Genomic DNA, 27,362 nt, shown 5'->3' on the forward strand with positions numbered 1-27,362 from the left:
TCAGAGATGGAAGCCCAGGGCTCCCCAGGGGGGCCGTCCCGGGCCGGGGGTCCCTCAGTGGGCATGGTGCCCAGATCCTTTCTGCAAAGGAGAGGTGCATGAGCCCCCATTTCTGCATTGGTCACTGATGTGCAGGGCTCAGCCATCAAATGACCCCTCTAGTCCAGCTCACACTCAGGAAAAGCAGACAGTGTAATGTGCACACAGGCCAGCGTGAGATCATGGACCTTCCTTCATAGAAACAGTGATGGTGAGGGATGCTCCTGGACCTCTCCTAGGGACTATGCCGCAGGAACACAGGCAGAGTGAAATGGCTTATGAGGCTCACTGGAAAAGTTCAGCCTTCTTTCAGACTTTGCTAAACTGGCCCTCCTTCCAAAGGTTCTTGTAAGAGCATGAAGCCTTTTACTCATTCACTTTTCAGGACCTAACCTTTCTCTTCTCAGGGTCAAAGTCCCACCCAAGCGGAAGCAAGGAAGTAAAACTAACACTGCTGACTACCCACATACTGAACTGGTTCTTTTGAGCGAATTTCCTTTCTTCCCTGGTGGCTCAGATGGTAAAGAATCCGCCTGCAATGCAGGAGACCCAGGTTCAACCCCTGGGTTGAGAAGATCCCCTGGAGAAGGAAATGGCAACCCACTCCAGTATGCTTGCCTGGAGAGTTCCATGGACACAGCCTGGGGGACTACAGCCCCCAGGGTTGCAGAGAGTAACACTACTGAGCGGCTAACACCTTGGCTTCACTTTCCTTTCATTCTTACAACCACTTTCATTCTTCACACTACAACACGAGCCGGATGGAAGGCGCATGTGTCATCTGCACTGTGAAGCGTGTGTGCACCAAGTCCCAAAGCTCCGGTGGTGGAGGACAGATTCAGCCTCGGGTCTTTTCAGCTCCAGGTCTTGCATTTTCTGACCAGTTAACCTGCTTCCCACCCAAGCAGACGATGCTCTGCCCTCCAGTTGAATCACACTGGCTCCCATGTGGATGTTACTATCATCTCAGGATCCCTTCTGAGCTCACCATAGACTCAGGAGACCATGGGTGGCTACTGAGAGGCTTCGTGTGGTGCACACAGGCTGACAGACAATGCCTGAGATGCCCCTTTAATTCTCCTGGAGGAGAACCAGCCTGGGGGAACTGGGATGCAAGGATACTTTGCCTGGGCCAAGGAATACTGCTCTGGGAATGAAGAAACCACAGGGATGGGGACGAATATGCAAAAGCTTTTTTCTCCTACACTGCCTCACACGAAGCTTCAGATCCACCACCCTGGTGGTCTCTTATCACAATAATAATTAGGAATTCGGCCCCTAAAAATAATCTCTCAGTGAAAATCCCCTTGTTTCTATACAGGGTGGCTTTCTTTCTCACTGGATCTATATGCTATTAGCATGAAGTCAGGTAACTTTCCCTGTATATCCCCTCCCCCTTTTTATTATTATTATTATTTTTTGCTTAGTGGGTGCCAGTAAATTTTACAAGGGCTGTTCTGCACGGCAGGAAAGCAAAGGAATACAAAAACCAAGAGGATGCTGAGGATATGATCTTGTATAAGGAATCATTTGCCCGTTTTAGTGATGAGCAAAACCCTAGCTCAGAGAGAGATGGGACAATTTCCTCCTACCACCGCCCAGACCCCAGGCTCGGGGCTTCTCCCACCAGCCACACCGCGTTCACCGGGGACGCCCGGGGTAGGTTACGAAGTCAAGCGTCCCTGTGGTCCTGCTTCCATTCAGGATTTACGCCAGGGGTCACAAAGTCATCCATCCTTTAGAAAACCACCCCCTTCCTCCCACAACTTTCCCAGTCAAATCCGTGATTTGGCTAATTCAGTGAAAACGCTCTGCACATCTCTCAACCTCCCTAATGGGTGCAAGTGTTAAAGAGATTTCTAATCGGTTGAGAAGACCGAGACGGGATCTCCAGGCCAGGGGAGAAAACCCCTCAGAAAGACCCCTGAGGAGGAAGGGAAGCCCTCAGCCCTTAAGAGTGTAAATTAAATCTGGACCTTTCTTCTCTCGCCCGCCCCTCTCCCTGCTCCCTTTCTCTGATTCTCGGCTGCCTCTGCCCCCGTCACTTGTGGCAAACACAGCTGGTGGAGTATTTTAGCTGGGATGATGTCAGCCTGTTTCTGATAGGCTTCTGGGTAAAGTGACACATCGCTGGCGAGCCGGGCCCTGCACTTGTGTTTCTGCAGCTTGGAACCCCAGCCACCCTTTTGAGTCCTTCCCAGCGGGCGGCCGGGCCACACAGGGGCGGCCTGACAGGCCTGAGAACAGGCCCTGACAAACCCGCTACCTTCTAATTTGCACCTTGGCCGTCAGTAAAGAGACCGGTGGCCTGGCGACAGGAAGGAAATGAGACTTCACACATGGAAGCCGATTTCTCAATCGTTTAAGCATTCGCTCTGCAGAGGATCGGGCGGGACAAGCACGCAGCGATGCTACCTCCCTCCACACTGCCAGTCAATCTGGAACCTAGAGGTCTGTAAGGCTCTGGTCTGTGGGGGCTCCTGTGGCCTTGGAGATGAGCCTGCAGCTCAGAGCTGTTCTTTACTGAAAGCTGAAAAGAGGTGCTGGGAGGAGATAGTTGCATTTCAAAATAACCCCTCTTCCTCTGCTTACCTCTGTTCACAGTAGTGCTTTAAGGATTACAAGGATCATGAAAAGAAAAAAAAATTACTTTTCCTTCTTGTTTATTTCCCAGGCTTCACTTGGGGTCTGTTAAAAGACAACTTTGCTAGTAAGTCAGCTCATTCTTTTTTCAATGAGGATCCATCCAGTCATAATCCACGTAGGATGCGGATAGGGAGCAGAAACTCAGACACGGGTAGGGAGTCCTACATAATGATGCCCTTTTCCAAATATCCTGATTTTTGCTTTTTTTTTTTTGGCATCAGAACCCTGAGAAATTTTTCTTCGGCCTCACCAAAGTTCACAGCGACATCTCGCCATTAAAAAGAAAAGTCTTCGGGGCTAAAAGCATCTGGCAACGCAGGCCCTCTGATATTGTGCAAGATCCCACATCCGGACATTCACAAGCAGTCCTGGAAAATGCTTTGGAAAATCAGACTCCCCCACCTCACTTGATCTTTTTAAAAATATTCTAAAAACAATTCAAACCATTAACTAGTTTGTTTATCTTTGACTGTCCCAAATACCAGCTACGCCCTGACCATTTTTCAACTTATTTCAAACTGAAGGAGGTGCTGTCATATCCCATTCCCAGAGGCACTGAGGCTCTATAGCTTGGGAAGTTCCCCGCCTGGCGGCCAAACCTGACTTCAAGCAAGTTGGGCAGTGAAACTGCTGTTTTCATACACACGGGCGGAATAAATGCATTCAAGTGATTTAAGAAGCTGGAAAAGAGTGGACTGGAGGAACTCATGGTAATTAAGAGCTGACCACGGTTCCAGTTTTAACATGACTCAGCTTGGCTGCATCTGGCCCTTGGGGCTCCTATTTATCAGAAGTCCAGGAGATCACCTGGGACAGCCTTGACCTTCCAGATTATATGAACCATGCCTTTTATTCTCTGTATCTGATGCTTTGACATCTTGGGGTCTTGGGGTCTTGCTGACACTGGAGAGTCTGTCCCTCCCTGGGTTAGCTAATTCCTAGCCATAGCTAACAGCTCCCCTGCCAGGGATAATGCTCTTCACCTGCAAAGAAAACACCCACACCCGAGCTTCCTCCTCACTGAATGGGACTTTCACTCTCTGGGTCACTATCAGACACCTAGGGTCAGCTCCTGTACCCTCCCTTCTAGTGCCTTGTAACAGACCCTGGGCTGCTTCCACACATCAACCCACGTGGCCTGGCATATCCCCTCTTCTTGGGATCTGAGTATAACACACCACCTTTTCAATGGCAGATGTATTCTCCTCTGTTGGCCTCACCATACCTAAATGATAACAAAACCTACGCGTTAAAACATGGATGTTGGGGCTTCCCTGGTGGTCCAGCGCCTAAGACTCCAAGCTCCTGATACAGGCGGCCTGGGTTCGACCCCTGGTCGGGGAGCTAGATCCCACATGCTGCAACAAAGAGTTCACAGGCCACAACTAAAGGTCACAAATTCCGAGTGCTGCAACTAAGACCCGGCACAGCCAAGTTAAATAAATAAATAAAAACAATAACAAAACACTGTTATTTTGTTATTACAACACTGTTGTAATGGGATATGGCAACTCTGGGCACCTAACATTCTCCCCTGAACCAGCAGAGTCTTTTTCTGATCAAAAAAAAAAAAGGGGGGGGGGTGCAGGTGGAAAATGGCTTTTCTTAATCAGGGTTACTCATCTAAACCACAGAACATCATCAGCAAAATAACCTGAGTGGTGATTTTCTTAACTGTCCCAAGCATGGTACCTGACCAGCCCCCATTGGAGAAGCAGAGAAATTAATTCATTACAAACAGCGAATGCTTCGGGGTGCATTAGGGCTTAATTCTCTTAAGAGAACGGTGGTTGGGGGGAATGTGAGAAGTCTAACCTTTAGGTACAAAGTGAAAGTGAAAGAAAACCCTCAGTCACCCCCACAGCCGCAGACAAGTCTGCCGCTTGGAAGAAAGTCACGGTGCCAGGAGGTAAGGGAGGTGGCACGGCGCGGTGTCCCCCTACCTGCGTGATGCGGACGCAATGTTACCTGCGCTCGGTGATCCCCGACGGCAAACTGGATCACGGCGACGCCGGGGCTGTGGCTGTCCGCGATCCTCTCCACCGTGCTGGAGTCGATCTTCAGGTCGGTGCTGATCTCCGCGCTCTGGATGAAGTCCTCCGTCTTCAGGTCCTCCACTTTCTTCAGCTCCCCGTTGGCCAACTGGATGATGGAGCCTTTCATGAAGTAGGGCGGCAGCGTGGGGGGCGCGGCGGCGGCGGGGGAGGCCACGGACTGCGCCACGGGCAAGTGGATCTGGGCCTGCACCATGGCCGGGTAGGCGGCCTGAGTGACCAGGGCCTCGGGGCCGAAGTTCTCGCTCTTGGGCAGGGCGGTGGTGACGAACGTGTGAGGCACTGCAGCAAACTGGGGTGACGACGTGACGATGGCCGAGGCGGCGCCCGACCCCTCCAGGTCAGCGCTGCCCACCGGGATGAGCAAGGGCTGGGTGCCCGGGATGACCAGGTGCGGGGGCAGGCCGCCGGCGTAGGTGATCGCTTGCTGCTGGCCGCTCAGGTAGCCGATGACCGGCGGCTGCGTGCCCGCGTAGAAGGCCGTGGCCGGCAGCCCGACTGGGAGGGCCTCCGAGGCGCTGTGTGTGGTCTGGATGACCGTGTGCGGGGACAGCGTGGCGACGGCCTTCACGCCTTCGGGGCCCAGCGCCTGCTGCGGGGACAGCGCGTAGGAGCGGTGCCCGGGCTTCCCCAAGTGCAGGCTGCTCTTGTCATTGAGGGCGGACGGCGAGTTCTCCCGGTGGGTGACCTGCTGCCCCTCGAGGTCGGCGGCGGGGGTGCCGCTGTTGGGCAGGACCATCACCGAGGCCCGCACCCCCGACGCGTCGCGGACGCTGTAGTCGGCGGGGCCGGGGTGGACCACCACGTGCCTGGACTCGTACGGGTGGGGCACGGCCTTGCCGGCCGCCTTCACCAGGCCCAGGTCGGCCGCGGGGGGCGCCCCGTACCGCCGGCCCTTCTCCACCTCCCCGTTCAGCATCTCCTTGGCCTGCATGGCCTGCTGCAGCCGGCTGCTCTCCGCCTTCTTGGTGGCCTCGCGGGTGACAAAGTGGCTGCCGGAGTCGGTGTACTGCACGACCACCTGCGGGGAGGGCCCCAGGGTGAGAGTGTGCGGGATCATGGTCGGGTGCGTGTGCAGGTGGACGGGGAGGGCCGGCGGCGAGGCCGGGCGCGCAGCGTTTTGTGGCGAGCTGGAGATGCGCACGTACTGGCTCTGCTGCGGGGGCGGTGGGGACCCCGGGGGGAGGAGCCCCGCGGTCCGGCCTAGGTGCTGCGGCGGCGGCGGCGGCGGCGGCGGCGGCTCAGCTTTGTGTCCGGAGGCTCGGCTCAGCCCGCCCATGTCGGCCAGCAGACTGCTATAGGCCTCCAGCTGGGAGCGCTGGGCGGGCGTGGCGGCGCCCACGGCCGAGGCCACCGCGCTGGTGACCGGGCTGGCCGTGGGCGAGATCAGCTGGGAAGGGATGAAGCCGGTGTAGGGCCCGCTGTACTGGGAAGACCCGATGAACTGTAACGTGTGCGGCAGGTGGGCGTACTGCACCGGGGACACGGGGGCCCCGGACGGCGGGGGCGGCGGGTACGCAGCCGGCATCGTCGTGGTGGACGCCACCGCCGGGACGGACCGGGGCGCGCTGGGCGGGGAGTAGTCCAGCCCCGTGGACAGCGCTTTGTGTAAACCTATTCCCTGCTGTAAACCGAGCTCCGCCGGGGGCCCCGCCGGCCCCAGCCGCCCGCCCATGTGGCTCCGGGCGCCGGGGAGCCATGCCGCGTTTTCCGCGCGGTGGTTGTCGCTGGGCACCGCCTTGTCCTCCGAGGAAGGCCGGCTGGTGGCGGGGATCTCGCGCTTCTTGGGAGGCAGGCATTCGTTGCTGCGCTCTTGGTTGGATTTCATTTTTCGCCGTCCCCCCTCCACGGTGACCGTTTCACTGTCGGACTGGCTCTGGTTTTAGTCTGATAAACGGAAAGTCACATTTGATTTCTGTAGGGGATCCAGGCTCTTCATGAGGAATCATCTCCCCGTGGGTGCGATCCTCCAGCAGCTGCTCTGGAATCTGGGAAAAGGCAGAGGGTCGGGACCAAGGGGGAGAGGGGTGGGGGTGGGGGGAACAGGGCGTCAGAACATCAACACCGGAAAAGAACACCCTCCCGCGAGATTAATGTGAATCCCTCAAAATCCTGCCGCCAGCCCCACTATTAGAGCAGGTAAAACGCTGGCCGTATTGGGTAGGACATCGGGAAGATCATTAAGGCATGCAGCAAGTCAAACCTTTTTTATGGATTTAGTAAGTCTTCTAAGATCTCTCTCTCAATACCCTCTTCTCCCCGCCCCCCTCCCCCCTTTTCTTTTTGGGCTTCCCTGGTGGCTCAGAGATTAAAGCGTCTGCCTGCAATGCGGGAGACGTGGGTTCTATCCCTGGGTCGGGAAGATCCCCTGGAGAAGGAAATGGCAACCCACTCCAGTATTCTTGCCTGGAGAATCCCATGGACAGAGGAGCCAGGCGGGCTACAGTCCACGGGGTCGCAAAGAGTCGGACACGACTGAGCGACTTCACTTTCTTTTCGGAGGGCAAACAATGCATTTCTTAGTTTCCCTCCCAGAAATGGCCCTCCCACTCCTCAGCTCTATGTTTACCCAGCCTCTGGAGGATCAGATGAAGCCTACAAGGAGGATGGCACCAGTGAGTATCAGCCGTCCTCTGAGCCAGCACTGGGAGGACCAGTTTAGGAACAGAAGTCCCCCAGGGGATTTCACAGGTTATCTGAGTCCTCCTCTGCCATAGTGAAAGTGGAAATGGCTCAGTCCTCTAGGACTCTTTGCGATTCCATGGACTATACAGTCCATCGAATTCTCCAGGCCAGAATACAGGAGTGGGTAGTCTTTCCCTTCTCCAGGGGATCTTCCCAACCCAGGAATGGAACCGGGGTCTCCTGCATTACAGGCAGATTCTTTACCAGCTGAGCTATCAGGGAAGCTCTGCCATAGGCACTACTCAAAGATTCTAGTGACTCTGGGTCCATACTGGGTATACAACAATTCTCTCTTGCCTAACACATACACACAGACACTATATACAGGCCAGCTGAGCAGGGACGGCCCCCAATAATTCTGTTCTCTACACGTTTCCAAACAGCTCCCAGTACAGCTACTCATATGCTAACAGCCAAAAGGAATCTATGAGACAGTTAAAACAGGAACATGGTTTGGTTTTTAAAAATGCAATAATCAGGCATTGAGGGTGTCCTTAATGAGGGCAACATGCTTGCTTCATCTCTGCCTCTTACTTCCTTTCCAAGTGCTCTTTGAATACTCTCCACCTTCTTCTCCTTGGAAAGGGCCAGTCCACCATGAACCCTAGAGATGAAGCCTCTGCTAGACCAATCAGGCCTCTGTGTTTCAACCAGGACATACAAGGAGGGAGCCAGTTTTCATGGACACCTATCTCAGTCTTTGGAAACCACCGAACTCTGTTACCAGGACTGTGTAGGCAGACAGATGTCCACCTGACAAGAGGCAGATCATCAGTGGAACCAACAGGAGTTAGGCTAACAGGAGGCGGATGTGACGGCTGCCTACAGGCTGTGAGCTGTCTTGTGCTGTGATCCTGGGAAGTTGCTGAATCAGGCTCTGGGAATTCTAGGACCTGGGTTTTAGCATTTCTTCTACCCAGACTCGCTTTCTATAGTCTGATGTTAAAACAGACACAGTAAGGCAGCAGTTTTCAGCGTTACCCTCCCAACCTCTGGCTTTATTAAGCCCCAGGTAACTGCATTCTGTATAGCCTTCTCCTAGGAAGTGCATGGCATGTAATTTACACCTAATATACACAAATCTCCTGAGATGACAGTGCTGTTTTCAAACCAACAACAGAATAAAATTAAACTACCAAAATTGAAAACAGTTGACCCTTTTGAGTGCTTAAAAAGTGCTGATACTGATCTTTTATCTCTAGGTTTCAACTTACTCTAAGAGAACTGCATAAGCTCTGGCATTCCCATTGGGACTAGCAAAGGAAAGTAATTTAGGAGATGGACTCAACGTGAACTGCTCCATGCGCCCCCTGCTGGCCCCACAGTAGCACTGCTCCAATAAAACCCCACAGGATTTCATTAGGGATGTTCATGTAAGAGTAGTGTGTCAGAATCCAGAATGAGGGTATTTGCATATAGTAGGCCCAGCCAGTAAGGGAATAGGTTAATTAGCCCAAGGCAGCTCTAGGGAAGAAGAAAATAGCAGCATAAAAGTCCTTTCAAAGCCAAGTAAAATGTCAAACACGTTTGCAAAGAGGTCCATTAGCAATGCAAATGTAAAACTGCTGCACAATGGAATGCACCATACACAAAACTAGAAAACCCCTCTGAAGGTACTTTTTAAAACAGAATTCAGCTTTAGTGAATTTGAAAAAACAATGCTGACTTGGTTCTTAGCAGTGCCTTGGTTTATTTACACTTTTTTTGTTTGTTTGTTTTGAGAGACACTGGGTGGCTTTGTTGGCCTTAAAGATCTCATTATAGATTCCATGGCTGGTTTTTCTGCTAATGGACCACTAAAACATATCGGCCTTAATACACAAATTCAAATGCACTCTTCTAAAAAGTGGTCCACACCTGATAAACATCTTTTTCCAGATAACACTGACAATAAGTCAAGGATACAAAGATTAACTGGAGCAACCCTGGGGCCAGACTGATACAAATTTCAACTCACCCTCCCACATTTAGAAGGACCATATTTCCTATTTACCAGTGTAGCTACAGAGTTGGGTCTCTGTAATTCTGGGGCACGTGTCCCTGTCCTGTGCTTCATCGGCTCTCTGTGCTGTCTGTATCTCTCAGCAGGGGAAATCACCGTGAGAGCAGGGACTGTGTCTAGCTATCTTTTCAGAGAACCACGAGAGGGCGTCAAAGGATGACACTGTGTCCCTGGTCCATCAGATGATGGTACACGGGATGAAAAAAAAAACAAAAAACGGAGAGATAAACTATGAAGGTGGAAAGTACAGGAGGGAAAAAGGAGAGAGAAAGAGCCTAGGAAGGAGAGATAAAGAAAGGAGAGTGGATGTCTGCTTTTAGAGTTTCTTTCTAGCTGCAGACAAGTGGCCTTCATGTCCCTAATTGCCTTTTCAGTGCTGAAACACACCAATGGTTCGTTCACCTGAGTCCCCCGGAGGAGGCGTGCACCTCCAGATGCACCTGCCACAACAGAAACATGGGCTTGCGCATGATTACGTAACTGCAAAGTTACCAAAGGGCCACACATGCAGATCACATTTAAACATTATTATTAGGAAAGGGGAAATGAACAGGGAGTCAGTAGATGGATCAAGACAAATTTATATAAGGTTTACTACATATGATTTGCCTGCTAATCGCTGTTCTGAATAGATTCATCTTAAGCATCTTCACATCTACATTTATAGCTCTCTCTCCACCAGTACCTTAAAATTTAGCTCAGTGGCATATGGCCTTGCTATTCCGAGTGTGGTCCTCAGACCAGCTCCCCCAGCAGCTTTAGAAATGCAGAGACTCAGGTCCTACCCAAAGCTCCTGATTCAGAGTCTGCATTTTAACAAAATCCCCAGATGATTCATATGCACAGCAAGGTGTGAGAAACTCAGCCTGTACACCTAAGCTCCTAAGTAAACATCTCAGCCTCTTTCTAACGGAGTAGGTGCTGGGAAACCAAACTAGGTGCTGTGAGCAAACAGAACTGATGGTGCCTTGGAGACAAGCAGCTAATATTTAGGGTTATTCCCCTGGTGGCTCAGACAGTAAAGAATCCACCTGCAATGCAGGAGACCTGGGTTCGATCCCTGGGTCAGAAAGATCCCCTAGTGAAGGGAATGGCAACCCACTCCAGTATTCTTGCCTGGGAAATCCCTTAGACAGAGGAGCCTGGCGGGCTATAGTCCACGGCGTCACAAAAGAGTCGGAAATGACTCATCCACCAAGTACATACAGGAATATTTAGGGAGAACTCAGCTGTTTCCTTTGGGGTCACCTAAACCTGATACAGTTCTAAATAATAGATGCTTCTTTTCTTCTGGTTCTTTCTGTCTTCAAAAACTCTAAGGAAACACACTTTAAAAAGACTATTATTGTAAATTATACATATGATTCAGTCATCTCTTGGAGGAAAAACAAACTTTAATAAAGGAAGACACTTCTATCTTTGCTATCATTCAAAAATCCCTGTAACCCCTACCCATTACCGTGGATTCAGCTTGTTTCAGAAGTGACAGGAAAATGAGATGATCCCGACCAATTCCAAGTCCCATAAATAACAGCTAACTGCTCTGAAAGGAAGACACACCTAGAATCTGATACATACAGTCCTAAACATGCATTCCAAGGTCAGGGCGATCCACTGGGCTGCTCGGCCCAGCACCCTCCATCCTGCGAGATTCTCAGTTTGAGTGAAACCCGTGACTGTCTGGCATGTAATGTCCACGCACAACATAGTCTTCGTTTAAAGAGGAGGAAATAGAGCCTGGTAAGCGACCATTTAAAAGGCAGGACACCTGGACCCAATGGGAGGGGCCACTAGGACTTGGCAAGGATTTTTGAAGTCCTGGCATGCAAATCTTTTGTTTTACTGAATTATTAAACAGGCTGGTCTGTGTAGTGCAAAGGCAGAATGCATTTAGGTTAAATGTCAGAAGTAGGCCCAACTCTGACATGCTCGAAATTTCCTGAATGGAGAAAGGTCTGCAAGATGATAGCATAATTAGATAGCTTCATGGCTAGCTGAATAAGCATACCTCAAAGGAAGTGTATCACATAGTCATTCATCAAACACTTAGTTTCCAGTATGTATCGTGGACCTTAATTGTTCAATGTCAGTGTGGGGCAAATGGTATGCAAGAACTCTATTTTCAGTTCTATTCTGTTCAACATTTTATTAAGCATTTTGGTTATCATATTTAGAGGCAACAGAAGGCTGGAAGGGGCGCTTACTATATTATACGGAATACTGGAGCGGGTAGCCTATCCCTTCTCCAGTGGATCTTCCCAACCCAGGAATCGAACCAGGGTCTCCTGCATTGCAGGCAGATTCTTTACCAACTGAGCTATCGAGAAGCTGGCTTAATATATTACCTGCAATTAATATTCAAATATATTCTAAGAAGCTGGAAGTGATGGCACAAAGTCAAAAATACTAAATGAACAATAAATGAATAAATGCCCTACCCTTGGTTTCAATAGCTCAATTAATAGTAGGGTTAGAGAGATCTGGTCGAAGAATAGTTCATTTCAAACAGCCCAGGAATTTTCTGTTTGACTGCCCATTCAATCTGAACCAACAGTTGGGTTTGGTACCTAAAAGTTGGTATAGCTTCGTTTAGAAAGCACAGTATTCTCAGTAACAGAATAAATAGTGCAATAGTGTACAGCATTGGTAAGGTCACAAAGTCCTGAGGCAAGGGGATACTGGCGGGAATGCCCAGGGTGGAGTGATGGGGTCAGCGGGAGGTCTGGACCCAAGACAGGTAAGTAACAGCGGCAGCAACTGCAGATGTGTGGCCTGGGGAAGGACACAAAAAGCCAGAGCAGAGATATGATGCTCAGATCTATGAAAGGCTGTCTGTGAGAGACAGCAGAACAGAACTGAGCTCCAAATTACATTGATATACACTTTGCGCTTGAACAATGTGAGTTTGAATTGCACAGATCCGTTTATATGGGGATTTTTTCCCAATAAAGACCTGCTGCGTGCTGTGCTCCGTCAAGTCCGACTCTTTGTGACCCCATGGACTGCAGCCCACCAGGCTCCTCTGTGCCTGGCATTGTCCAGGCAAGAACACTGGAGTAAGTTACCATGCCCTCCTCCAGGGGATATTCCTGACCCAGAGATCGAACCCACGTCCCCTGTATCGCAGTACTACTTAATCTTCGGTTGGCTGAATTCCAGAATACAGAAGCACTTATATGGAGGGCTGACCATGGGACTTGAGCATCAGGGGCTCCTGGAACCAAACCCCTGCAGATACTGATGGATGACTGTATACAGCAGAAACTAGAAACTAATCAAATGGGCTGGGCTGCCTCATGAGGCAGGAAGTCCCCGAGCCATCCTAAGCGTTGAGGCAGAGTTTGGAGACACTTGCCGATGGTCCCATGTGGAAAAGAGAATGCAAAGGGATCAGAGGGGGAGATGATGTCCAGGGCACCACGGCATCCCTCCTAGCTCTAATCACGGGCTGTAGCAGGTGTCGGGTGTGGCATTCCAGATTAGATGTTGAGTTCAATAAGGAGGAGAGCACGATCTCAGCCTCACCCACCACCAAGCTCAACACTCCCACCTAGTGGTGATCCAGGGCACAGCGGTGCTGAAACTCCCCCAGAAGGAATGTCCTACAGATCAGGCTTGGAGAACCAGGGATACCATCATGCGGTTAACAAGCTCTCTCCCTCTAGGGTCACCAATGGAAAAAATGGCAACCCTCTCCAGTATTCTTGCATGGAGAATTCTATGGACAGAGGAGTCTGGTGGGCTATAGTCCATGGGAATTTGGGGGCAATGAATACAATGACTCAATGTCATATGTTAATGCAAAAATTTAAGTCTACCCAGAAGAACACAGCTGCATTTGGGGGCTCCCTGGCTCAGGGAAGCTGCAAGGGCAACAAACGGACTCATAGTCTTTGTTCTGATTAAAAATCCACCTCCTCGACGGAGACGTGGAGGGGACTGCCCCAGACACACTGCTGCTGTGCTCTCCTCCTTCCACTGAACTCCTCCTCTTGGCGTGGAGCTAACCCCCATCTCCCTCCTCCCGAAGTTGGGCTCCATCATCTGCTTCACTGTCCGTATCACAGAGAGAGGGACAGGCTTCATCAAGCCCGGGTGAAGCTTTCTTTGGCTCCTAGCTTCTGCCATACCTGTATCACATCCACGTGATAACAGTGGGACACTGGGAGTGTTTCTAGTGGGTTCTGCCACCTCTGGAAAAACAGGGAGGTCTGTCGTGTGGGTGGGGCGCACGGTGTGGGGATACGGTCCATGTCTCTGTCTGCAGGAGGCCAGGCCCACAGCTGGGCTGGCCTGTGTCTGGCTCATGTGGGATGTCGCTGCAGCATCTGGGCAGCCAGTGTCCCCTGGCAGCCTGCCCATGCTGGAATTCCTGGAAAGGCTGAAGATGGAAAAATAATCACTTGAAGGGATCACCATCTGGATCGAAAGCGGTCCCAGATGAGCTGTCCAAAAGACGTTTTTAAGAAAAGCTGGAAATGCCTTCCCTGGTTCCATACATGAGCAAATACCTTTCTGCTCTCAAGTGTCCTGTGTGGCAGGTAAGCTACCCCAGGAGCGACACCCCAATCTCCATTTACCCACCGAAGGCTGCGAACCGTTCCCTGGGTGCTTTCCACAACCCCGCAGCAGTTCTCACCCCGCTCCAGAGTGAACCACTTTAAGGACTGTGGCGACAAGGTGCAAAGAACCAGCCATAGTAACACGGTGAGAACTGGGGTTAGGAGACAAGTTATTTTTGACTCTCAACTGAATGTGCTTATTAGCACGGCAGTGAAAAATCTCACTATGGAAGTCATTCCGCACTCACTTCCACTGGCATCTTTGGAATACCAGGATAAAATATTATTACTGATAGGAAGGTAACACGCATATTCTTACTAGTACTAATAAGGAGGAGAACACAGAGTAGCAGGAAGAATAGCCTCCTCCTGGGGTGGAGGGAAAGGACAAGTTCAAAGCCTGGCTTCATCCACAAGTAACAAACGGAGAAAGGGAACCCTGGTGCACTATTGGTGGGAATGTAAATTGGTGCAGCCACCATGGCAAACCCCTGGAGTAGGAAATAGCAACCCACTCCAGTGTTCTTGCCGGGAAATCCCATGGACAGAGGAGCCTGGCAGGCTAGAGTCCATGGGTCTCAAAGAGTCAGACAGGACGGAGTGGCTGAGTACTCAGACACATTATGACAAGCAGTATGGAGGGTCCACAAAAAAACTAAAAATAGAACTACCGGATGACCCAGCAGTCCCACTCCTGGGCATGTACTGGGGGCAAAAAAGCAAAAACACTATTTGGAAAGGTACATGCACCCTAATATTCATACCAGTATTGTTTACAATTGCTAAGATGTGGAAGCAACCTAAGTATCCCCTTAACAGATGAATGGATAAAGAAGATGTGGTATGTACATATAATGGAATATTACTCAGCCATAAAAAAGAATGAAATTTTGCCATCTGTAGCTACATGGATGGACTTGGAGGGCATTATACTACGTGAACTAAGTCAGACCGAGAAAGATAAATTCAGAATGATACTTCTTATATGTGGAATCTAAAAAATACAACCAATAAATACAACATAAAAGAAGCAGACTCACAGCTAGAGAGAACAAACTGGCGGTTACTGGTGGGAAGGAAGGAAAGGCAATATAGGGGTGGTGGAAGGGGAGGTACAGCTGGTGGGTGTAAAGACAGGCTCAAGGATTTATTATACAACATGGGGAATGTAGCCGGTATTTTGTAAAAACTAAATGGAAAGTAACCTTTAAAATTTTTATTAAAAATTTTTTTTTTTAAAAAAGACCCCCAAATTGAAAAAAACAATGGCAAAAACACCCTGGCTTCACTGCTACTGCCCGTTTTCCTTCTTTTAATGTCATCCTTATTTTACTCCAAATTATATAGGTGTCCAATTTACAAAGTGTCTCAATACCGTGTGATCTTGTAATGCCTATAAAATGGGGAGGAATTAACAGGCCCGGTGCCTGGCATAATGTACACACTCAATACACGGTTGCCATCCTAACTGTACTTCAGCACACGTTTCCTGTGGAATCCCTTATTTTCACCAACACTGATTTGTCACTAATCTCTCCTGGTTCCGTGATCAAATCAACACGATACCCTCAGACTCGCAATCCTTTCCAGCATCTGAGTCTTTTTTTTTTTCCCCTCACACCTGTGGTTCACATAAGAAAAAGTCATGGAGCATTTATTCTCTTTCTTCAGCTGACAGAAGAGATTATACTTTGATCACAGATCCCAGCACAAAGGCCCCCACTCACGCCCCAGAGCAAGAAAGCCGCTCAGCCTATACAAACGGCACCCACAGCAGGGTCAGCCCGCAAGCTGGAGCCTGGCGTGTCTCCGCGAGGGTTAACCGTGATGCTTCCTGGCTCCACGTGGCCCGCTTTTCCACAACACGTAGATGAGTAATTCCCCAAAGGCCTGGTGGGGAAACGCGGAACCTTCTCTCCCCACCCCACAGGGCCGGCTGCCAGCTGTCTTCTGACACATGCGCTCAGCGGCTCTGCTACGCGGCACACAGCAAAGGGCCCGCGGGAGCTGGAGGAGGCTTGGTTAGATCCCCCCAGTGACCAGGGTGCCGGGGGGCTCCCACGATGACAAATGGAAAGCGAAAATCCCCATCGGGTCAGAAAAATGCCTTTCTGGAACTGAGGCATTCTGAGAGGGTCTTGAGGCATCTGCTGCCCTGGGGTGTGGCTGAGTCGAAGGACAGTGGGACGTTCTAGATAACCATGAACTAACAAGTCATTCCCCCTGGGAGTTCCACGGCAGCGTCCCCTCTGTGGGACGCTATGCCACTCTGCCATCCTTCTTAGCGACAAAGGCTCTGAGACCTCCTGGGACCCAGCGGCCCCCCAGAAAAGCAGGTTATGACAGAAGCCATTGAGGCTGTGTGTGTGTGTGTGTGCGCGCGTGTGTGTGTGTGTGTGTGTGTGTGTGTAAAACAGAGCAACACTTTTTCCTGCAAGCTACAACCAGTGTGTGATTATCCCATTGTAAAGACCAGAACACTGAGGCTTAGCATGTTAAATGACTCCCCTAAGGTTCCAAGAAGGGCTTCCCGGGTGGTGCAGTTGGTAAAGAAACTGCCTGCCAATGCAGGAGACCTGGGTTTGATCCCCGGGTTGGGAAGGTACCCCTGGAGGAGGAAATGGCACTCCAGTATTCTTGTCTGGAGAAACCCATGGACAGAGGGGCCTGGAGGGCTACAGTCCATGGGGTCACAAAGAGTCAGACACGATTGATCATCCACATGCAAGTCTGTTACATGGCTCATAAATGACAGAAATAAGATGAACATCTTGGTTCATCTGATACAAACATCTGGGTCCCAGTGCTCAGATCATGCAGTGAGCCTCTGGTATGTAGTGCAGGATTAATTTCACCCAAGGAGACATCTCACCTTTGTCTTTGGCTACTGGGAGGTGACCTTTAGGCCTCTGGAATGTCCTGCCTAAGGGACTGTGTTTGCCTGGGGGCTCTGACCACTGGACAGTCTAAAATATCATTTATGATGGGGGCTTTGGGCCGCAGGTGGAGCAGTGCCAGCCTCTGGAGGAGGTACTAAAGGTACTCACCCAACCTCCGGGAGGAGCTGGGGGTAAAGACCAGCCATGTGCTTGGTTTGCGACTGAGCTGCAATGAGTCTCCAGACACCAGGGCTCGGGGAAGCCTCGCTGGGTGGCTGTACCGCACGTGAGCTGTCACAGTGAAGGGGTGGGAGAAGGGGACACCCTCCATGACCCGCCCCGCCCGAGGAGAGGACGCCCGGAAGCCTCCAGACCTCTGCCCTACACACCTAGTCTTTGGTTGATTTTTTTTAAATTGTGCTACAAGTCCCCTAATATAAAACATACTATTTTAATCATATTTAACTGTACATTTCAGTGGCACTAAATACGTTCACATTGTTGTGCAGCTCTCACCGTCAGACATCTCCCGAATTTTCCCTTTCCTAAACTGAAACGCTGCCCCCATTAAACACGAAGTCCCCATTCTCCCTCTCTCTCCCTAAATCCCACCCCCACTCCTGGCCCCTGACCTCCACCACCTACTCTGTGTGTGTGGTGTTCGTTGCTTGCTCAGTAGAGTCCAACTCTTTGCGACCCCATGGACTGTAGCCCACCAGGCTCCTCTGTCCATGGGATTCTCCAGGCAAGAATACTGGAGTGGGTTGCCATTTCCTTCTCCAGGGGATCTTCCAGACCCAGGGATCGAACCTGGGCCTCCTGCATTGCACGTGGATTCTTTACCATCAGAGCCACTATCTACTGGAATCATATCCCCTGAAATCCTGACAATGGCACTTAAGGCACCGCAGCGTTGCACAGCCCTTCTTCTGAGGCTCTCCATCACTTACGTAACGTGTTCACTGCGTTCTTTACCTACTTCCATGCATCTTTCTCACTAGACGGTCAGCTCCCTGTGCTGGAGGCAGACTGAATTTCATAACCCGGTGGGACGCTCGGGCTGCTGTCCTTTCTTCGTCAGCTGACTGTTCTCATCCTGCGTCTGTCTGCTCTCCCTTAGAAGCTGGCTTCTAAAAGGCAAAGTGTTTCTGGATCTTCTTCTAAATTTCTGGACGGGATCATGCAGTGTTGGATCGAAAGTGAAACTCATGACAGAGGGACGTAAAATACTGTGTATCTGAAAAGCATCTGGCCTGAGAGATTCCATTTCTAAGAGCAGATTCTCATGTGAGATGATGAATCCCGGATACTTCCCGGAGCTAGGCTGCAGCCTCTTTAACCTCTAAAAATCCACATCCCATGATCCAAAAGTATGTCCAGATTGCCCCCCATTTATCTCAGGGGAATGCCGGGGATCCTCTTTGGATTTGCTGGGAGGGATACGTGTTTACAAGGACAATGATCTTCTTGAAACCAGCTTAAATCAAGCATAGAAAAACCAGGGCGAGAAGCTAGTAAGGATCAGCCAAGATAAGAATGCTCCCTGAAATAAACGTTTGTTTTAAAATGAGGGCTCTGACTCACACTCACTGAATGGGTGGCTGAGTTCTGACCCTGAAAAGATGAATGGTTCATTTTGAAAAGCGGAGCAAGTGGGAAACCTACTCTCTACCTTGTTCCCCGCATCCCCAACCCCCTCTCTCCGGAGTGAGGCTGCGCAGTGGAGACCAAGATGCCCCCAGTCATTTCCAATCACCAGTGAAACGGACAATGGGATGACGCGCTACCTGCAGCTGTTTTCCATCAAAACGCTGAGTAATTACCGGCGGCCCCTCCCGGGGGCTCACAGGCGGCCCAGCATGAAGCTGGTGGAACATTAAGGACGTTGAAGGAGCTGCCAGGAATTCGGCTGCCAAATCGCTCCTCCTCGCCCTGGCTCAGCACCATTAACTTAATCAGGTATTCATTCAATGAGAACAGTTTACACTCGCCCTGGAAGGATGCCGCCGCCCTCCGAACGAGGCACACGGTCAAGTCGACAGCTTTCAGCAGGAGATGTCAGGGACGGGTTTTAGATTCTTTTATTCAATTTAAGAACTGGGAAGAAGGGAACCACCCCCCCACACACCCCCCAGGCAGGACTTCTTGGATATGCCATGAAGGGAAGGCTCTGATAAAAAGCTGGTCAAAGATGGCAGAGGAGACAGGCTTTGCTTATTTCTCTGTACTTAGAGACACCCCATCCGGCACTTTAGACTACAGCTTTGACTGCTGGGCAGCCCACCGATGATTGATGTTGCAGAGACCTGGGAGAGACTTCTGGCATTTGGTAACTGGTGACTTTAAGGAAGACATTCAACTTTCTAAGCTTTGGTTTCCTCTTTAAGAAACTCTATTTCATGGGGCCGTTAGGGATATGGTGTGGGATCAGGCAGTGCCCAGCAAGCAGGCTGAAGCAGGCCAGAGAAAGTCATCCCCAGCCACGAACCACTTCCAGGCATCAAATGACCTCCCCTTATGGATGCTGAGGGCACAGGCTTGGGATCCCAGCTGCTGGAGTGGGAATCCTGGCTCCTTCACCCACCGGCTGTGCCTCAATTCCCCCATCTCTACAGTGAGAATACCACCAGTCCTCAGCCCACACGGGCTTCCTAGGGGACACAGTGGTAAAGAACCTACCTGCCAATGCAGGACACCCGCGTTTCATCCCTGGGTCGGGAAGATCCCCTGGAGAAGGGAATGGCTACCCACTCCCACTCCAGTATTCTTGCCTGGGAAATCCCCTGGACAGAGGAGCCTGGCGGACTGCAGCCCATGGGGTTGCAAAGAGTTGGACATGACTTAGTAAATAAACAACAACAAATCAGACCACATAGACTTGTTGGGAGTTCACACATTCAAAGAACTCAGACCAGGGCCTGACCCGCTGCACGACCGATAAATACTGGAGGCTGAAGTGATGGTTCTCTCTTGAGAAGGGCCCTCCTCCTCACTTCCTTCACTGGGGTGGTATTTTCATCTTTATTAAAAACACACACTTTCTTTCCTTGACTTCTTTCCTGGATTACTTCAGGCAACACAGGTGCCAGTCAACTGAAGCAAAGATGATGTGTGCAACAATCTCTGATTCCTTGCCTCACCTCCACTAATGAGGAATTTCAAGTCTCAGCTGCTTAGAAAGTTTACTATTAGTAAGTCTCTAAAACTTCTTCTAGAAAATAATCGATAGGAGTGCATTGATATTTTCCCCCCTAACTGGACTAAAGCCTTGCCTGCAGAACAAATGATCAATCACATCTGCATTCAAAAATAAAATTCAAATATGCTCATGTTTAAAATTTGGAGTTGTTTGTATTATCTGCTTTCTCCCCACAGTTATCAATAGAAGCTTTCTGGCTTCTTTGAATGTGGAGCACAGTACCTATTTTACTCACAATTACTCATTACAAATGAAATAAATCCCTTTCTTATTTAACCTCTTTAGAATACCCAGGCCCCACTGGGCCACAAAAATTGGCCAGCTATTTTATTTAAGACCCTCGTAGCAAATGAAAGAAAACAAGAGATGCTGCTGGAAGCTGCAGGCTTCGAATCACTATAATCTAAAGAGGCAATAAAATGTGTACTGGAAAAGCAGAAACGCAAAAAAGCAAGTCAGCGTCCTGTTGACAACAAAGCTCATTTCCTTCACTAGCTCTGTGACCTCTCTGAACCTGAACTGAACTGAAATCTCTCTGAACTGAAAGACCGTTCACCTCTCTGAACCTCCATTTCCCTCATCTATAACATGGGAATGATGATGATAACGTTTCCAAAAGATTGCTATGAGATGAAATAAGATGACGGATGGGAGAAAGTGCAACATCTATCACAGGAAATGCAAGTATGTCCTCTTTCCTGAATGTTGCTTTCAGCTCCAACTGCCTCTTGGGAACCTTCATGTAAATGCTCCAACTTTGTATCCGACTCTTTGTGACCCTATGGACTGTAGCCTACCAGGCTCCTCTGTCCATGGAATTCTCCAGGCCAGAATACTGGAGTGGGTAGCCATTCCCTTCTCCAGGTGATCTTCCCAACCCAGGGATCAAACCTGGGTCTCCTGTGTTGCAGGAGGATTCTCTACCGTCTGAGCCAAAGGGAAGCCCTTCATGGGAGAAAGTGCCATGTCTATCACAAAAAATCCAAATATGTTCTCTTTGCTGAACATTGCTTTCAGCTCCAACTACCTGTAAGACAGACACCTCCATGTAGATGCTCCAATTTCCCTTTATCATCCCTCTCAAGCCAGCATGCCCTCTGTATCCATGCTGGTGCCACAGTTCTGCACCCTTTCCCTAAGTCTAGAAGCACTGATTTTGAAGCCTTCTTGCCACTTAACCCCTATATCCAGCTACTCCTCTAGAGGGGTCAATCTTTCTTGAAAACGTCTCAACCATCAGAGAAAAAAGCCCCCATCTATCCCTTTTTTTCCATCTCACCATGGAGAAAAGAATTTAGCCTTGTTCCTCCCTAAATGGACTAGGCTTTGTCTTAGGTTTCTAGGAGATAATCTATGTTATACCTGATGGCTATAGGGTAGGCGCCTTGAGTCACAGCAGGTTACTTAACCCAGGGCTCTGCGTCCGCATCTTAAAATATCTACTCTGCAGGATTAAGTAAAAGTGTTAAACACTCAGCCATGTCTGACTCTTTGTGACCCCACGGACTGTAGCCCACCAGGCTCCTCTGTCCATGGGATTCTCCAGGCACGAATACCGGAGTGGGTTGCCATTTCCTCCTCCAGGAGACTTTCCCGACCCAGGAATTGAATCCTGGTCTCCTGCATTGGCAGGTGGATTCTTTATCATTTGAGCCATCGGGGTGATCATGTATATTAATGAATTAATGAGATCATGTATATTAAGCATTCAGTGCAATGTCCAAATACAGGGTATGATGCAATATGTTAGCTAAGAAATGCTCCTTATGTTCAATAGGAACTACAAGCATATTAGGGCTTCCTTTGTGGCTCAGTGGTCAAGAACCTGCCTGCCAATGAAGGAGATGCAGGTTTGATCCCTGGGTCAGGAAGATCCCCTGGAGAAGCAAACGGCAACCCACTCCAGTGTTCTTGCCTGGGAAATCCCATGGACAGAGTAGCCTGCAGGGCTACAGCCCATGGGGTTGCAAAGAGCTGGACACGACTGAGCAAGTAACCACCACCACCAATAGTATCCATATTAACTTCTTTTCCTCTATGAGAAGATGATGGAAATGGTCACAACTCTTGAAAAATCTGTCGGCACAGACAGTAGTTGCCTTATTTGCCACAAAGGATTTTCACTTTGAGTTTTGCCTGTGTTCTTTTCTAGGAAGTCTATTATTTTTCCCAATTGATTTTTTTTTTTTTTTAAGTTCTGCCTCCAGTCTGGAGAATGTAGGATCGATGCACTTTCCTTACAATGTGATTCCAGCAAAGCGAAGGGAAACCGTGCCTCATTTCAGTGTTTTCACCTCCTATCCATCAGCGTCCCCTGACTTCAAGGTGTGGGCTATACACAGTCCCAGATATGTGCAGAGGACCACTATTTTTCCTAATCTCTTCCAGAGTGTACTTTAGACTGGGAAATGGGGGAAAAGGCCTTTATTTCACTAAGAGATAATTTCTTAAAATAAGTTAGGCTTTTCCTAAAATAAACAAAAATATAAATAAAGGAGCCACCCATTAGAAAAATATCTCAATGTTAAGTAGAAAAATGCACTCCTTCCATTTTGAGGCATACGATCTCCTTGTCTGACACACCTTCTTTTTTTTCCCCGCTAAGAGCATATTTCAAAAATTGGGATCTTTCTCCCCTTTGTAGGTTTGAAAAATATATAATTAGCTTCCATTTTGCTGGGGTTACCTCATGAAGTGGTGGGTAGCCTGGTGAAGACCAACAGGAAAGCAGTGACCAAGTCGATCGATAATGTTTCCAAATCAAATGATAAAAACGAACCCATCCTAAACATACGTAGTAAAACATACAAAGTGTTAACTCCTGAGAACTTCACAGAGAGCTCTTAACAGGCGATCAGGGACCGGCTTGGGAGGCTGACATGAGTCCCAAGCAGCCAGGTAGGAATAACACTTCAGATGGGTGGGTCTTGTTTTCTATTTCACAGCTGTCTTGAAACTCTCCTCAAGGTCAGTGTGGAAGACGTTTAATTAAATGCATGGATTTACCAGCTCCCCCACACTGACTGCCAGGACCGCTTTGTGGTCAATGAATCTCAGGATGGTGGGAGATCTTTGAAGGAAATGACCATAGCCAGACACATCCCGATGACCGGCTTTGTGGTTCCACAGGTGTGAGACAGGAAAGTTACAGATTCAGTAACAGAGGAGGGCTGTAGATGCATCTAGATGGGGACAGAGGAGCCTGGGGGGCTATAGTTCGTAGGATCGCAGAGAGTCAGACACAACTGAAGCAACTGAGCATGCACGCACACAAGAAAACACCGCACTCAAAAGGGATTATTTTAACAAGGCTGAAAACAAGTTCCCTGACAGACACATGGCGGAGAAAAGAGCTCAGAGAACGGGGAGAGCTGTTGGTGAACTGGTAGCTTTACAATTGTGAAATTCTCATTAAGAACCACTACAAACACTTGGCCATTATCCAATGGAGTAAAAATGGCTTTGTCTGTGAGAATAAAGGAATCAAAACTGTTACAAGCATTATGTTTCTAGATCACAATCGTGCATGAGGACATCACAGGGGGGCGGGCTCCCCAAGCTGGTTATCAGAAACACTGGTGACTCTAAAAATACACATTCCCTGTAGTTTTCCAAGATTCAGCAGATCCACGCCATGACCCAAGAATCTGCATTTTAAAAAACCCTGGTGATTCTGATCAGCAGCTCAGTTTGGGGACTTACTACACCAGACCCACTGGCAGCGGGTTAGGAATATGTGGGGAGCTTTATAAAAATCCTGCTGGTAAGGCTACACCCAGCCCATCATGTCATAAAGCCTGGACCAGGAATCCAAAATTTCAGCTCAGGTTGAGAACCATCACTCAGAGCCTAAGTTCACGTTCATTTACGTACCAGCCACTCCAGTACCTAGGACAGTGGCTGACATACAGCAGGTCCTCCACTATATAGCCAGACATGCACTGTTCTAAAGTCTACAAATGTCCCAACTTCAGAAAAACATAAATGAAATGCTGAGTTCCCGAACAATCTATGAAGGTACTGAGCTCCAATTTTATTTGTCAGCCCATGTGGCATTTGCTTTTATTGAACCATGCTTTGCCCAGAAAACAAAACCTAGGTTTTTGTTTGCAGATTTTTTTTTGAGATGTTTAGAGATCATTTCCTGTGACTTTGTGGGGGCAGAGCCCCAAAAGAAGCGCCGAGTTGCTCAAGGGCCAGCCTCGAGGTCAAGAGGAAAGACTGGCTGGAGCCTGATGTCATTTGGGCTGTGATAGGGACAACAAATACTCCTCATTGACATCAGGCCCCCAATTCTCTGATAATCAGGAAGCTCCATGTGGCCAGGGCCACTCTGTTCGGCTCACATCTTACGATCAGGGCCACAGCCAGCCTCAGCCACCAGGCCTTGCCAGCTGCGTGCTCCCCTGTGCTCTAACATGTCTGACCTTCGCACACCTTGCGTCTCCAGGTACCCTTTGTGCACGCATCTCCTCCCTGTGCCTCCCTTCAGAGAAGACCTCGGTTGTGTATAGCATCTAACGGCCTCTACCGGGCTGCATAAAAGAGAAGGCAGGTCCACAGCTTTTTTCCCTTGGCCTGATCCAGGCTTGCTCCAGGTGTCTGAGAGCAGAATCCAGTCTGCTTTGCTGCCCACAGGCACCACTGGCCTCAGGACAGATATCTGTCACTCGCCTGGGAGGACAGAGCAGGTAAGGGGAGCAGAGATTTCAGAAGCAGAACCATTAACATCCCAGGATGGAGGTTGAGGCTGAGAGAGATACCCAAGAAGGACAGTTTAAAAAAAAGCAAGGTAGGAGAGCAAACACCCAATTTTGGCTCAAGAGAGGAAAAGTGGTCAAGGAGGTGGAAGAAAACTAAGACATCAATTTTATTAAATGGAGCCAAGAAACTGAGTAAGACATGAATTAAGGAAGGCCACTGATTAGCCCAGTGGCTGAGTCCATGCTGAACATGAGAAGCACTGGTGAGCTTCCAAAAAGATATCGACTCAGAATCTGGGTTAATGACCATCGGATTAAACTGTATGATTGCAGATGACTTCAAAGAGAACACGTTATAGTCCTCCTGAAGAGGAGGGGAATGGATGTATGTACTAAGTGACGTCTTAAATGTGTTCTCTGGCCCTTAGGTTCAATGGCGATATTGCCATTATTGATTATCTTAGTTTAAACTTAGGTATGTCAATGGGAAATAATGTCCTTGAATAACATACTCAGCATTTGGAAACCTCATGCCTGGGATTATTCTGGCTGAGCCTCCCACATCATCAAGCAAGTGCTTGAATAAACAGATGGGCTTTGTACAAGTGCCCAAGAGCTACAGAACATGATTATGCTTCAATTCAAGGGAAGTAAACCTCTTGGAAAATACTCTTCTTGTGGTTTGCTCCCTCTTCAACGGAGTTTTAAGCCTAGGGCTCAATCGTGGGAGCCCCTTAGCCAATCTCAACTCCTCTGATGGTAAACTTAGTGAGAGGTAATGCAAATTATGAGTAACATGATCTTGCAGGTTTACATTTGAAGAGAGACAGTGGAGACCACATACACACACACACACAAAATCCTATCTCCATCATCCCAACACATCACTAGAGTCCTTCCTTAAAGTCGAAAACTGGATTCTAGAATAGCCCTGTCAAACTGTGATGGACCAACTCGCCAAGGTAAGAAGTTTGAATCCAACAAGTGAGAATGTCTTTACCTATTCAGCACAGGTAATAAATGACTCCCAGGGATAGGATGCATGTAGACGGCAGCTTTTTCAATGCTGTTGTACATTTCTAACAGGCATTTGTTTTGGGTAATTAAAATACTCGATAGTTAATATTTCTCTGGAAAGCAAATTGTGTAATACCCGAAGCCATGAAGCATTCTAAAAGGCAAGAAAAGTGAGGAAGATGGCTCTATACAGGGACATTAACTTCATAGCCAAGAAGGTACTGGCAATGATGATAAAATCTGGAGTAACATGGGAGAAAAACAAGGAGAGAGAACTTAATGTTTCATTCAAGTTCTGTTTTGAAACAGGATTCAGAAAGGATATTGTACCATTTGGTATTAATTATTTTGGTTCGTGCACATGGCTAATTATTTCTACAGCATCTAAGGTCTCTTTAAAACAAACATAGTTTTCACATACACACCCACCTCTTAAAATATGCCTTTTATCCCCCTTTCCAGAGCCTTGAGGAAATTTCTGATGGACTGTCTCAAGGGCAGCACTCTGGGAGTAAGTGTGGATTGCAGACTAAAACACGTAACTGGCCCCTAACACATGTATAAACAAATTAACTAACAGGACGTTGCAGCATTTAGGATATAAACAAAATGACTCTCAAAGTTAATTTGCAGGGGTTTTTTTTTAACGTTCCATAATAAATTTTACTCCCTCTTCCACTGACCTCTCTCTTCCCAAAGTTCTCCTCCTCCATTCCTTCTGTTGTCTTAATGTTAGACTCACAATTCCATTGTCCAATTTGAACTCATTGCATGAATCCTTATATTAGATTTTCCTGTGAGGCCAATCTCGAGTGAGGATCTTCTGATCCTAAATGATTGATGTTTCTGGAGTCCTAGGAATCATTCATTTAAAGTGCTTCATCTTACTGAGGCTGTGTGCACGCAGGTGTAAGAAAGCAGTATTAACACTGCATAATGACCTGGTGAATCTGGGCAACTCTAGAAAATCCATGGATCCCTTTACCTGAATTACCTGATCTGACCCATGGATGCCCTTAGTTTCTTTTAATAAGCTGGCCAAGTGTCTGGTCATACCTGCAGACTGCCAGTTCCTCATGCCCTCCCAAGCTGCTAAAGCTTGCTTCAGACCAACGCACAAATTGGAGACAACAGAGGCCATTCTTATCTATTCACCCCTCACTCCCCCAACATTAATCAGCTCAGGATGATAGAGAAACAGGGCAATTAAATCTCCTGAGCAGACAGCATTGGAGGCTGGCTCACAAAGCTATTGGGTTGGCCAAAGAGCACGGGTTTTCTGTACAATGTTGTGGAAAAACCCAAATGAAGCTTTTGGCCAACCCAATGTTTGCAATCATCTGGAGCATTAGGCTTCTAAAGCAAGAAGCTAGCTCTCGTCTGGGCACTTCGGATCAAGGATGGTGCTGGCATTGGGGGACATTCCAGGGAGTCACTCAAGGGCCTACCTGTCAGCCCTGTCTGCTGGTTCACACTCTCCCGTGCTGCTCGTGGTCCGCACCCTCCCGCTTACCGCCTCGGCCTCCATCACCACCGTCATCACTTCATTCCTGCCTGCTTCCTCTCCCATTATCAC

At 48.9% G+C, this 27,362-nt stretch overlaps 1 protein-coding gene across 14 annotated transcripts in view; it reads right to left on the reverse strand.

Moving 5' to 3' along the window:
- The window catches only part of ATXN1 (ataxin 1), a 404,850-nt gene that overhangs the window by 16,664 nt on the left and 360,824 nt on the right, over nucleotides 1-27,362 (reverse strand). For all 14 annotated transcript variants that reach the window (XM_043449232.1, XM_043449225.1, XM_043449231.1 and 11 more), the window contains one exon: nucleotides 4,654-6,727. In XM_043449232.1, the coding sequence (XP_043305167.1) occupies nucleotides 4,654-6,567 (1,914 nt within the window). In that variant the 5' untranslated portion in view covers nucleotides 6,568-6,727. The remainder of the gene's footprint in view (nucleotides 1-4,653; nucleotides 6,728-27,362) is intronic.

The sequence above is a fragment of the Cervus canadensis genome, chromosome 28, assembly GCF_019320065.1.
Source record: "Cervus canadensis isolate Bull #8, Minnesota chromosome 28, ASM1932006v1, whole genome shotgun sequence".
NCBI classification, from domain to species: Eukaryota; Metazoa; Chordata; class Mammalia; order Artiodactyla; family Cervidae; genus Cervus; species Cervus canadensis.